The following is a 13,900-nucleotide window of genomic DNA, read 5'->3' as shown; positions in this document are numbered from 1 at the left end:
ATGAACTGCAAGTAACAAAAGGATAGGTGTTCAAAGCAGTAACCTTACCTAGCTACATTAAAACAAATCTGTCATCTGCATATTACATGACGTGCTTTGCAGGCACATTAACCTTCTATACTACTTTTAGTCAGATCTGGGACTACAAAAAACAGAAATTTCTCCAAGAAATACTTTAACCTCCAGGGTTATCTCACCATTTATTATTACGATAGTTACTGGGCACCTCTGCAGCAGATGCCTTAACCCTACAAAAATATTAGAAAATGCAGACTTTGTAACCAATTAAGATTAAAAGATCTACTAACATGCTTCTCCTTGTTGCCAATTTCTTTGTGGCAGGGTTTTAATTTTTTTTTTTAATTAGTTGAGGCCCAGATTTTGCATTGGGATTGCACCACTTTTTTAGCACAACCCCAAAGCAACATCTAATTTGTTAAATCTCATAATGGGCTTAAATGCACTATACCTAATAAAAACAAATGTGTGTGATCATAATAGCTGACTGGCGGGCATTAAATTACCAAACAAGCACACAAGGGGCCATGAGAGCCTGCTACAGAAAGGCAACAAATCAAGAAGATGTCAGGAGTTTAGAGCCTTGGCACAGGCGGTCCGTTTTTGCAGTCCGGAAAGAAGTGCCAGGGCGCCAAACAGCCCGATAGAGACCCATTTCGAGACAGCAAGCACATCGATGTGCGCTGTTTACACTGCTCACTTCTCACTAGTGGAGAAGTGACGGCATGACGTCATGCCAGATGAGCGTTGTGGGGGAAGGGAAATCCTTTAAAGAGTCATTTTCTCTCTGGATTTCCCTTCTCTTTTTGAAACGCAAGAGCAGCAACATTGTGGTATTGTCACCAGGGCTTTAAGTGGAAGCTTTATCAATATTATATGTAACAAGCCATAGTTACAGCTTATTTATCATATGCAACTAATAACCATTGACAAAGCCAATAGTCCTGACTTGGTGTAGGCAGGCCCGGCTCTAGGATTTTTTCTTTGAATAGGCCATAAAGAAGCATGGGTGGGCCATGAAGACGAATGGGTTCCAGAAAGTATTTCAGAGATTCGATATTTTAGGTGTTGGCATCTGTCCTCTTTTGACATTTTTAAGACCATAACTACCACCCAAAGAGCTACTGACTACGCTTTCTCTGTTGCCCTTCTAGCTTTGGGAAAGGGGAAGGATTTTGCTTGTCAGAACTTTAAAATGTAGATGCGGAAAATTCAGGCTGAAGCATGGGTCAAATTATGCAGCAGTGTTGACTAAATTGTGCAACAAGAAAAAGCAAACTATGCAGCATAATGCGGCACATTATGTGATAGTATTAGTTCATTATTTTGATATTTTTACGCTTGCTAACACTAGACATAGATTGCACTTCATTGAGACCAGTTTAACACCTGAATATAGCAATAAGCAATCAGAAAGTGACCAGTCAACCTTAGGAAAGAACCTTCCACTCAGCGCCACCACATGTCTATGCAATTTTATAACTTTTGAGCCATTTGAGCCAAAAATAACCTCTTCAAAAATCTGCAGATTATGCAGAAGATAATGGATTATGTGGCAAATGCGCCAAATCCATAGCTATGAGAAAAATGCCACGCCTGCACAATCACATAGTTCCAGTGCCCCTGCCCATAGGTCCCTGCTCAAGGAATCCTTCTACCACTTGTAACAATCGACATACAAATTATTGTGGTGTGAATTAATGATGAGTAGAATGTTTTTTCATTTAGCCAATGGAAAGATAAAACATATTTTAGTTTTACTTTTTCCATTCATTTATTTTTTATGTAATACTGCAAGTTAGTAATGGCCTCAGAGTAGGAAGAAATTTAAAAAAACACCTGAGTAAATCTATATGCTAATTCTAAACACATTTTCACGAACTTTTTGGGGAAAAGGAAATCCTTTGCAAAGCGTTTCTGTCATATCACTTTTTGCAACTCCTAGGTAGCTTGTGATGGGAGCCTGCAGCCTCTTTAGTGCGAGTGAGTGAAAGTGTTCAGGATGTCTGTGCGGTTCATTTGCACATCATAGCAGCTACTATCCCTGCTGATTTCACACCCGTCCCCAGGCCTGAAACTAGAGCATGTCAATGGTTAATAATTAAATAAAACTACGCGGCAGGGCACAATGGAGCTTCAAGCCACTGTGAGACATTAGGATGAAAAACGCTCATTTTCCAGTTTACAATGGCCTAGGGTGGGCCACGCTCTAGAACCGGGCCTGGTTGTAGGTATGATGTTAATTGTTGTATCACATATCTGGATGCAATGACAGAAACAGCAAAATACAAGTCGGGCAGCACACTATGCTAAACAGATGTTTAGCGTAAGTGTTTTATAGCCACGCCCTTAAGTAAACCGGCCACCCCCCTTTGAGAGACCCCCCAGTTTTTTCATCCCACTTAAAGCCCTGTTGGCAGCTATGCTGCCACTCTGCCACTCACTAAATAGCCCCTTTGAAAACTAACTCTCCACTTACCTCACTTGAGACTTGCTCCAGGGTCTCTATGGCAGGCAGGGGTGGTTGGTTCGAACTTCGTTCACGGTTCACTTATTCAGCAGTCTCCAGAGCCAGCAAATCACCCAGAGAGCAGCATTGCCACTGATTGCCTCAGGCCAGAATGAGCGCAAGAGCGCGTAGCGGTGAAGCGCGTGACGCGTCACTGCTACGTCGTTCTCATCGCGAGGGCAGGGCTGGCCAAAATAAATCCTTTTTTTAATGTTGCCCAGGGCCGTCATTGGTAGCGCTCGCGCGTTACAAGATTGATTGACGGGAATGACGGCCCTGGAGGTTGGGACGGACCAACAGGCAAGAGGGAATCATTGTGACTGCCGCTGGCGCATTAGCAGCAGTTATAATAATAGCTGAGCAGGTCAGTGCGTGCAGCGCACACTTTCAAACTGGGCCGCGTGCGCGGCACTGGTGGCCCGTTGCGGCCGTGGCGGCCTTTATAATTTATTTGGGTACACAGTGTCCCCAAATAAATAATAAAGGCTGTGACGGCCGCAACGGGCCACCAGTGCCGCGCGGCTGCCCCCGAAATTGTGCTGCCTGGGTCGGACCGCCCCCCCTAGCTACGCCACTGGGGAAGGCTGTCACCTATGACACAAGGTGGGGTGGACCGCAGGCTCAGGGGCTCCGGGGAGCGGCTGGGGAGGGGGGTCCTAGGCCACTGGTACATATGTTTTATTAGACCCATCTCTTCTTTCTGTTGCTTCTCAGTTCATTTACATTCTGTTACCTTATCATTCCCTCGAAATGAAATGTACACAACAGCCACAGACATCTTTCACCGTCTTGTTAAATATGCTTCCACTTCAGGAAAGGGGCTGATGCAGTGAAGAGCACCATTGTTGGAGCCTTTCACAAATGTGAACTTACATATAAGTAACTCTACATATGTAAGTTCCCTCTTACACTTTTGAGTAACTTTGCTTCTTTTGGCTATTCAACATTTATGAGTGTAAAGTTCCTTAGAAATGTAGAATTACATATCTACCCCCTAAAACAGGGGATAGAGCCAAGTTTACTTCAAACGCCTGTTTTATGACATCTGCACTCACTCATGCCAATTATCCAGATCCTCCCAATCATCAAAAGTCCCTCACATATCATAGGCTCACTCATCCATCTTCTCCAAGTCCTTATGGCCCAAGACTTCTCAAATCACTTAAGGTTAAATATAAAACCATCAGGCCATCCGTTACTTTAAGGTAATACTCCCAGATGTTCCCATATTCTCTCCTTGCTGTTCTAACCCTCAATATATCTTTGGCCCCTTCCCTAACAGCTATGTCTGAAACCGACTTCACCCTGCATACCACAAACATCTCTTATCCATTGTCATTCTTGCCTTGCCTTGGAGTACAGTCAGGTATAGAATCCCACCTGACCATGTCCTATCTGATTGCAAAGAGAACCATCTCCTGGTCACCTCAAGCTAACCAATTCTGAGCAGAGTCAGCAACCAACCCTCAATCAGGTGACATCCAACAAAGCTTAGCCCTTCCCTGATTCCTTCTCTTTTTCTTTTTTTAAGGACTGCCACTGACTCAAATTCTTCAAGTCTTGTTTCCATTCCTATCCTTGCCCCCCTCTTTTACCATGAATAGGATAATACCTCTTTCATTGTAACTGGACAGCCATTTGCTAATACAAAAACATAAATCACATGCCTCAGCACACATAGTAAGCTCACGGAGTATGAAAACATTTGAATTATTAGGCGCAGTGTTAGTCTATACACATACTTGATCCAAGCACGCCTTTATTGTACCAGTCTCCTTTTCAACCCAGAGGTCGGCACCCAGTGGAATACTTCATATTAAAAAGCTCTGAGGTATGACCTCCTCCAATCCAAACATAATATGCCCAGCACACTTTCAGGCGTTGGGCAAAGAGGAGTCTGCGTCATAATCAATATTCTGTGCTTGCACTAATTACACCAGCAGGTTTTTGCACACACAATGTTTGGCAAGTAAAACCAGGTTCGTGCAAGAAGAAAACACAACATTCTGAGTTTGTGCGCCTCATTGTGAGGAAACATGCTGTATTTCTCAGCTGTCCGCCATTCCACGTTACGGAAATTGCAATAAGGTGGAAATACTACACCTAGAAAATACAAAAAGCCGAGGAGTTGGTAATTTCGAGTTCCACTATTGCCAACCAGGAGAATGGATATGGCAGGAGTTGTAATGAGGAACTATGGGCATATTTACATAAAAATGGTGCAGTGCTGTGCCTCAAGCAATGATGCTGCGCCGAGCTGCATCATTTTCAAAACGCAGGGATGCGCCGTATTAACAAGAATATGATGCATCCCTGTGCGCACCACTGCGCCGGGGCTAAAAAAGCTGCCTAATGTCAACGCAGGCACCCTTGCACCATGGTGCAAGGGTGCCTGCGTTGCAAAGATAATTGTGTTTAAGCAGGAAGAGACACACTTCCCTGCACAAACACAATCATTAATGCCGTTTTGCTCCTCCTAAGTGTGCGCATAATGCAGCGCGCATAGAAGGAGCAAAAAATGAGGAGAAATAAAAGTATTTCTTCTCGTCGCGCCTCCTTTTGAAAGGCCTTAGTTTTGGGCGCTGGCTCAGATTTACAGATCCTTGTAAATCTGGAACAGTGTCAAAAAGCCATTGCTGAGAACGCCCACAGCAATATCCCTTGCACGCCCCTTTGACGCAGAAAACTGAGTTGCAGAGGGCCATATTTATAAGGCTCTGTTAAGCCACTGAAAGTGGCTGAGCGCAGCCTTGTAAATATGGGCTCGCATAGAGCACCACCGGAGCATCAAAAAAAGCGACGCTCCGGTGGCGCTAGGGGCTTGGAAATATACCCCTTTGTTTTGCTTGTTTGTTAAACCCTTCATGCATAATTAATCCTGTAGCTAAGGATGTCCAACTCTTTATGTACTAATGATACCTATAATTTTAAATGGATTGTATGCAATTCTGTGCATTGTGAGATAATTTTAGCATAGAAAAATAATTTTTGTCTAATCAAATTCAGTCAAGCTGGAAAATATATGAACATCTTCACTCAGCAAGTTTAACTTTTGAGTAGCTTTTCTGTGCACAATGGCAATGGTTTCCAACATTTTTCTATTTAAATCACCTTTTGTGGACCTATAATATGTACAATGGCAATGCAGAGAAAAACATTAACTATTTTTTTTTAAGTATATATTTTGTAGAACCATTTTTAAGTATTATATGAGTACGAGGGACATAAGTTGTCACAAAAGTCATGAATTTCACATGAAAGTGGAAAAGCGAAAAACATTTCAAAGTTTATGAAAATTGCAACGTTTTCTATAGACCGTCACATAGGTTCCAAAAGAAACCCACCCATTTCAGGTAAGTAAAACCTGTCCACTTCCTTCGACATGGATCTTCTCTTGTTACATCAACTTTTTCATTCGTCATTCTCCCTAAATTACCTCTTGCTCTACGTTGACATCGGCTCCACATTTCAACAGCATCTCTGCTACCTTCTCGCCGTCTGGGATGCGGGCTGCAATGTGTAGGGGAGTTTCCTGAGCCTGTTACATGAGAAATCATAAACGTCAGAACACAAAGCCTGCTGGGATGTTGATAAAGTAGTGTTTCAGAGCACTAGGGGATGACACACTATAAAATTCAATGTAAAACACCCACTGCTTATTTTGTAATATACGTGCAGGATTATAGCAATGAGTATCAGTGAGAAAGTGAATTATTAGTTGAGTGCAGTCCACCACAAGGTATAAAATCACTATTCTTGTAATGTCCAGTCAGGTTTCAGTAAACTAAACATGAGCTCAACACCTGGTAGCTATGGCACAGGGCAGACAAGTTAAACTTAAGAAAATGCATACAGCATTTAGGAGCACCAAACAAGTTGCAAAATTGAAAGCACGACACAGTAAAAATTAGACTCCAGTTTATAAAAATAGAATGTAATTTAATGGACAAAATGGCAAAAAATCCAATAGGGGGAACACAGGATACGAATTAAATAAAAATAGCGGCAAAAAGCAAACTCATTTGATTGAGCCTGACTGGGACAAGGGTAAGGTTTATGGCTGGCCACAATGGAGCGCGAGTCAGATACGACGACCAGGTTCGTTCCTGTGGTAAAGTTACCTTGTGAAGTCAATAATCTTCAGTGGAAGCAGGCAGTGGAATGCAGCCAAGAGAAGGAGGATCAGCAGCAATGAATTTCAGCATCAAGAGAAAAACACTGTCAGGAGTTATGGTGAAGGCAGACCCAGGAGTGATCAGCTGCCCAGGTTGGTCCCAATCTCCTGATGATTCTTCAGGTAAAAAGCTAGCAAGTGCCCAGTTTTAGGGTTAGGCAGGAGGAGTAATTTTTGACACCAGCCTGGGGTTCCAGGACCTCAGGAACCATATTTTGGGGTCAAGACTCACTCCAACAGAAGCCACCAGCTGGGTTCAGGGCAGGACCAGTGGGAAACGTCCGGGAGAGTGGGCTTTTTGTAGCCCTTAGGGTTCTCCCCACTTGCCTCAACAGAAGGTGGAGATCTTGTTCTATTTTCAACAGGTCCAGTAGTGTTCCGAGAGGGTATCCAGGGGTGGAACATTTCTGCTTGGCATTGGCCTGTGGGTTGGGGTGACTCTTGACCCCTTCCTAACCACTAAGGAAAAGCTTCCCATACCCACGTCTGCAGCACTTCCTGTGTGGTGTGCCATTTTGCAAACAAACCCATAATGCCCCTCTCTACCTAAACTAACAGAACCTTTCCTACCCTGTGCAGAGCATCTGTGCCCAAACTAGAGATGTGGCCAGGGAAATGAGCAACCCCCATCAGTCAATCAAATCCTAAGCATGCACTTAATTATACAATATGTTAGTAAGTAATAACAACATGCAAAAATGTCCCTGGTCTATGTCTTTAATTTTCATTACTTCCTGTGCTCAGCCAACATGTGTTTCTTCGTCAGGGGAGTACCCCACGACTTCTTCTGGGCTGTAAGGCTGACAGACCTTAAATACTTGTCACACCTCTACGCCGGTTCTACTTCCATCTTGGCCTTGTAAAAAGTATCCTCTGCCACGTACAATATCACACAATTATCGAATTCACCCATTATCAGGGTTGTTGATCCATAAATCTCCGTATTAAGTCCTCTTAGAAATATTTGCCTCCTGGGTGTAATGTATGTTCACAAAATTCTCCTGTTAGCCAGTATGCTGACAGTCCGACTCACCGCAGCCGTGTTTCTGTGTATGCTGACCCGGGGTACTCCCCTGACGACGAAACACGTGTTGGATGGGTACAGAAAGTAACGAAAATTAAAGAAAAAGACCAGGAATTTTTTTTGTGTTGTTATTACTTTCTAAAATATTGTCTAATTAAGCGTGTGTGCAGGATCTGATTGATGTTTAAAAGACCTGAGGGTCTTGATTTTAGAGAGGTTAGGGTGACTCCCCTCACCTTGAGCACCGCATGAAGATAAATCTTTAAAACCTGACTACTACTTCTATTTTGAGCGCCATCATTCACCTAGAGTTGATTAACCCCAATTTTGTGTCAACACCCATCTGTGGTCACTCAAAACCAGTTCTGGGGACAGCCTTTCTCCTAATGGAATTGGTGCCTGGCCGGCTAGAGGTGCAAAGGAAAGGGCAGGCCAAGGTGTTAGCTACATCTGCCTCTGACAGGGTAGGCCTCTTTGAAGGTTAATTAATTTCCTAGGCACTGCCCATACTGTCAAAGGATAGAACACCTCCCCGTACCAAGGCCTTTGCCTCAGCTTTGGGATAAAGTTCACACCTCTTCAAGGAGCTATTCATAACTGGATGGCAGTTGGAAACTCAGGAAAATGTTTTTCTAGAGCCTTTAGCCAAGTAAAAGATTACTTTTTAAAACTACCTTTTGTAAAATAAATAGTAAAAATCCAACTTTACCCATGAGTTGGGTTTGTGAGAACTATTTTAAAAGGTCCAAGGATGAACCTTTTAGGTGGTTCCTAGGCAGAGATAACATTGTTAAATTAAAATTGTATATTTGTAATTTTATATTCCATTGCTTTCCTGTGTGTACAGCCATTCCTGAAACAGTGAAAATAGCTTTTGAGGAATTTTTTACATTGAACTTTAACATGTGATACTTTTAAATACCATGCACCCTCCCTCTTTGCGCATTAAGGCCAACTTAGGTGTGCCTTATTAATAATAAAAAAGGAGGGTTTAGGGCTGTCAAATGATAATATTTAGACAGATCTATTTGCAGTTTTAAGAAGGGGGCATTTTCCTACAGTAAAGGTGTGCTCTTCTGCATGTAATGATAAACTCACTGGGATTTAAAGGACCAGAAGTAAGAATAATTATCAAAGTATTGGTGTTCTTTCTGTTCTAGCTTCCCATCTGTCAATGCCTACAGTCTCTGGTGCAATGCAAATCTATTGTATGCATAGACACTAATATGCACACTTACTGAAATTATAGCAAGCTTCCTGAAAATACACTTTCCCCAAATATTCAATGACTAGAATAGTAATGTATCCTGTCTACAAGTATGTGGTAGTTTTTCTATGTATCTCTTGATTTTGAAGGGAAGCATAGAAATAAAGTTACTTCCAGTAGGCATGGAGGTTGATGCTCTACAGGCCTACAAAACACCTGTTCAAAAAGGAATTAGGCCATGCTGTAACATTTCCTCTCTGTCCACAATGTGAGAAAAATACTAGGCCAATATTAGAGAGAATATGTTGACAGAGTTCCTGGAATTTAGTATGTATGGAAACTGTCTTTCAGCTCTTACCCCTTTTGTGCCATGTGCCACACTTTGCCAGATGAACGCTTTCTGGCCCACATAGAAAGCCTCATCATATACCATGGAGCAGAGTGGCATTCACGCCCTACATTTATACTTCATTTACTCCTAATAATAGAAAACATGGCCTTATCTACACAGCGTTTGGGTATTTAGTGTGAGGGCAAACTAGTCCAAGTATGTAGCATTCTATTTTTCCTATATAAAGCTACCAGCCATATGAGGTTATAAGGCACAATTTAGACACACTTTATGGTGAGGTATTTATTATATAAAATATATGGCAAAGGCACTTTTCCTTGTTACAGAGGTTCTTTTATACTGCAGCTCAGCGAGAACACAGTAGTGCTAATGGCAGCCCTATGTTTTTGTCATATTGCAGCCCGTGGATGACGTATTTGTAGACAAAATAATGAGGCCCTACATAGCGCCCTCTCTCCTGGGCCATCTCTTTGATACTGTCCTTGTATTTCACTTCTGGACTCACCATTTTACAAAGATGAAAGGGCATTGAACTGTTTGTGCTAACTTTGAGGTGCCTCTGCCTGCAAGCGAGGGAAAGGGCAGGTGCTGTGATGCCAAGGAAGGGACAAAAGAAGGAACAAGCCTTCTCACCAGGATGCCCACTACCTGATGGAACTATGGGGCATATTTACAAGGACTTTATCTCCGCTTTTTTGGCTAAAAAGACAAAAAAGCGGAGATAAAAATATCGCCCTATTTACAAGAGGGTGCTAACATGCATAATCGCATGTTAGCACCCTTTTTCCCAACGCCTCCCTTTGCATCTCTAATGAGATGCAAAGTGGGCGTCACTGGGCGTTCCCCGGATGGACTACTTTGCAAATATCGCTGATGTTCACATCGCGATATTTCCAAGGCAGCCCACAGGATTTTAGCACACGTTAGATTTTCTCGAAAACGGCCATTTTCGCCAAAAACTAACGTCTGCTAAAATCCAGACTTACCTATGCTTTACATAGGGGGTGAATTATGCTAATACAACCACAGGGTCGTATCAGCAAGGTTATCGCCGTTTTGCAGGGAACATTGCTGGAAAACCAGCGATGTTCCCTGCAAAACAGAGATAACCTTGCTATCTCTGGAATTTTTATCGCCCTGGAGAAACGCGTTGTTAATAACTCGCTACCAGGGCGATACATTCCAGAGATAGCCTGCGATAAAAAAGTTATCGCTAAGCACGGCCAGCGATAATTATCGCTGGTCGTTGCTAATATGCCCCTGAATATGTTGTCAATCAATGTTTGTTGTACAAATATCACGCCAGTAGCAAGGGGTCAAATTCTCCTCGATCAGACATAAATGCACATTGTGACCATGTGGCACACCACCGTGCAATAGAGCTCCAGGTCTATTGCATACTTGCAGGATTCTAATTCCTTACCTTGCCTCCCTTGAGCTGCACCTGGGCGCCAAAGCCCAGTAAGGTCTGTACGACCAGGGGCTTGCAGAACTGTGCCGCGATGTGCAGGGCTGTGTAGTGGTCCTTAGTGCGTGCATCCACCTGAGCCCCTTTCTGCAGCAGAGCCTTCACCACAGCACTGTGCCCCCTCTTGGCGGCCGCATGCAGGCACAGGGCACCAGACTAGAACAAGCAATCAGAACATCAAAACATAACAGTAATAACTGCAGTCATCCAAAACACATTTCATGAGCGCATTAAAAAAAAAGTTTTTACCATATATATCATGTGGGTGACCTTACTCCATTTTGTTGACTTTGATCGTGTCAATTTCTGCACTTTTTCTTTCATATTAATGGTGCTTTTTCCTTTGCCAGTAAGGCTGTGTCTACATAACTTTTAAAGTTCTATTCTGTGTAATAGCCGGAGATAAACTGCTTTTTTGAAGTAATCGTACTGGTCCTTTGTAAAACCCTAGTCCACAAAAAGATGTCTTCCTCGGCTGTTGATGCTACTATTAAACATCTCAATATGTCTCATTTATAGACCTCTGAATAATAACCCATATAGCCGCAAGGAATTAGACTCACGTTGACCACGCACCAGTTGCCACCACACACTTAATACTCTCTATGCATGAGAACCAATAGGGGTTTCTAGCCCTTTTGCCCCTTCCCCGTGACTAGCCATATTTCTAGAACTTCCCAATCCTGATCCACAGAATTAAGATTGACAGGATTTTTCATATGCAAAGTGCTTTTGCGAATGCAGAATTTCCTCTCGTACATAGAGTTCGAGGGGCAGTCTGTTAGACGTCCTGTATAGGTTTTCCTGCTAAGGTCGGTAAAAACCAACACGTACATTTTCAGTTTTTCCCCAATAATTTGTAGGTAGTTTTCCATTCTAACAAAAGTACTCCTGTCCAGGAAAGGAGTAAGTGCGTTTCTACTGGAAAAAGGGAGGGAGCACCCACATATTCCATGGGGTGACAGGGTGGGCTGCTCCATGAGAAAAAAATATTCTCTGGGGAGGAACGAAAAAAAAGTTCCACGTGCTAATGCATGTTTGCATTGTATTTCCGTAGGTGGCAGGTTCAGGCTCTGTGTGTGTACATATTAGACGTGTGGGTACTCCTGGAGAAACATGACCGTTGCAGTATTCCAGGAGACTAATGGAGTCCTTAATAATATTCCAAAAAGTCAAAACTCTCTCTGTTTGTGAAAGCTGAGCACTCACATCCACTGCAGAAACCGTGCAGAGTGTCTTCAAGACACACAGCTGAAAGCTGCATTCTGTGCATCTCTTAATGCGCTCATTGTGAGTGTCAACAACAAAGATGGGGGGAGACAGGATCAGGAATTCCAGCATTCTCTATCAGTCTCCCCTTCTTCATATCCTTGCTTTCTTCAGTTTAACCCTTTCATCCTATTTTCCACACACATAAAGGTCAACAAAATACAATGACCAAACCACAACTTCAAGCAATCTCATAAGCACATGCCGTTAGCGCAAACCATAATCACAGGGTCACAATGGGTTGTCCTTATGGCTTAGCCCAAGCCCTTTCGTTAGCCTCTGTGCTACAGCAAAGCGTATGCCACCTTTGCATACTAAACCACAATGGCTGGCTGCACTGGATCCGTACACCCATGAGGCATATCTACGTCTGTGACACTATGGTTGAACCATAATGGTTGGAAGCTAAGCCTAATCACACAACGCGCCTGCTAGGCTTTGCTACATGTGCCTAGTCAGACCATGGGTATGAGTAAATGTGAACAACCAGCATACACAGGTCCCTGGGGCAAACAATCACATAGCTGGGCCTATGGCTCAGTGGACCAGGCAGGGTTCTCCAAAGTCTGTCCTGGAGGGACGAATCCATACCAGATATTTAGTCTATCCCCATTTAGATAAATGTAGTTATCTTAAAAATATGGCATGGATCCGGCCGTCCAGGAGAACCCTGGACTAGAGCACCCACAGCAGGGATCTGTGTTTGTGCGATGGTCCTGGTGAGTCCATTCTGCCTTTCATCTGCCTGAGATTAATGCAATAAATTCCATTGAGTTAGGCAACAATAAACAAATGCTATGCTGGCTGGAGGTGGGCTTTACAAATACATGTTACATCACGTTGAGGAATTGATCCAAGGCGTGCTACTGGATTGTACACAGGCAGAAGTCTTTTGGGTGATTCAAATCACTGGAAGTGAAGGGAATTATGATGCACCAAAAACGAAGTTTACCTTGTTGGGCATATGCAGAAGCACCCCTTTCTTCAGAAAAGCCAGGGCAGTGTCAGGGTGCCCACACTGGGCAGCGATGTGCATGAGGGTACTTCCGTCCTACATCGAACAAGTCGAAAAGTAATAAAAAGGTTAGGGATCTACCTAGCATGACCTTCTGCAATGTAAAGAAAAGGAGTTAAGTGTGTACAATTTACCCTACTCAACCGGTAGGACTGAAGAAACTGACTATTCCACTACATGCTGGTTTCAGCTGCAAACCCCCGAGTCATTGTGTGCATTTTTCCTGTGGCAAATCCTAGCTACGACTGTGAAAATCAGAAATGTAGGTGGATTTTCTGCAGTTGTACATTTAGGGACTGTGATGAGAAACAAGAGGGTGGAGAAGGGTAGACCTGGGCAAAATATTTGTTACACCAATGTTATCTCACGTAATTTCAGGTTTTTTACATTATGCTTGCTATGTGAAATTCCCGAAATTATGCTATTATGCCACGTCATGTAATTTCAAGCCCATTAGGTAAAAATCTTATCACTGGAGCCCTGGACCAAAGCAAACAACCAGAACGCCAGCAATTATTTCTCACAGCACTTTCGTTTTTTCTCAATTTTCATAGTGCGAAATGCCCCCTCGCAGTCAAATGGCCATGAGGATGGCTTTTGCTCGAAGACATATCGCTTTTCTTTTGCCAGACTTGTATTTTGCATAATTTTATAGAATGCTTCCGAAATCTGGTGTAATTACGCCAAAGGAAATTACACAAATTTTGCACAGCACTAGGAGGATGAGAGAGTGGGGATGTATGACGTTACAACGCATGCTTTTACACCGCATGCCGTTACAACGCATTTTTTACACCGCAAGATCTGTTACAACGCCAGCCTTTACAACGCATGCTTTTACAACGACGTACACTAGATGGAGTG

General features: G+C 43.1%; 1 protein-coding gene across 1 annotated transcript in view; it reads right to left on the bottom strand.

Annotated features, from left to right (window-relative positions):
• The window catches only part of LOC146830648 (uncharacterized), a 515,492-nt gene that overhangs the window by 280,557 nt on the left and 221,035 nt on the right, over positions 1-13,900 (bottom strand). The window contains exons 9-11 of the mRNA XM_085604827.1: positions 12,974-13,072; positions 10,708-10,908; positions 5,964-6,065 (exon numbers count right to left, since the gene is read on the bottom strand). Of these exons, the coding sequence (XP_085460953.1) occupies positions 5,964-6,065; positions 10,708-10,908; positions 12,974-13,072 (402 nt within the window). The remainder of the gene's footprint in view (positions 1-5,963; positions 6,066-10,707; positions 10,909-12,973; positions 13,073-13,900) is intronic.

Source organism: Triturus cristatus, chromosome 5_1, assembly GCF_964204655.1.
Source record: "Triturus cristatus chromosome 5_1, aTriCri1.1, whole genome shotgun sequence".
Classification (NCBI taxonomy): domain Eukaryota; kingdom Metazoa; phylum Chordata; class Amphibia; order Caudata; family Salamandridae; genus Triturus; species Triturus cristatus.
Note: the sequence above shows the minus strand (reverse complement) of the source record. Positions and strands in the feature narration are given on the sequence as shown.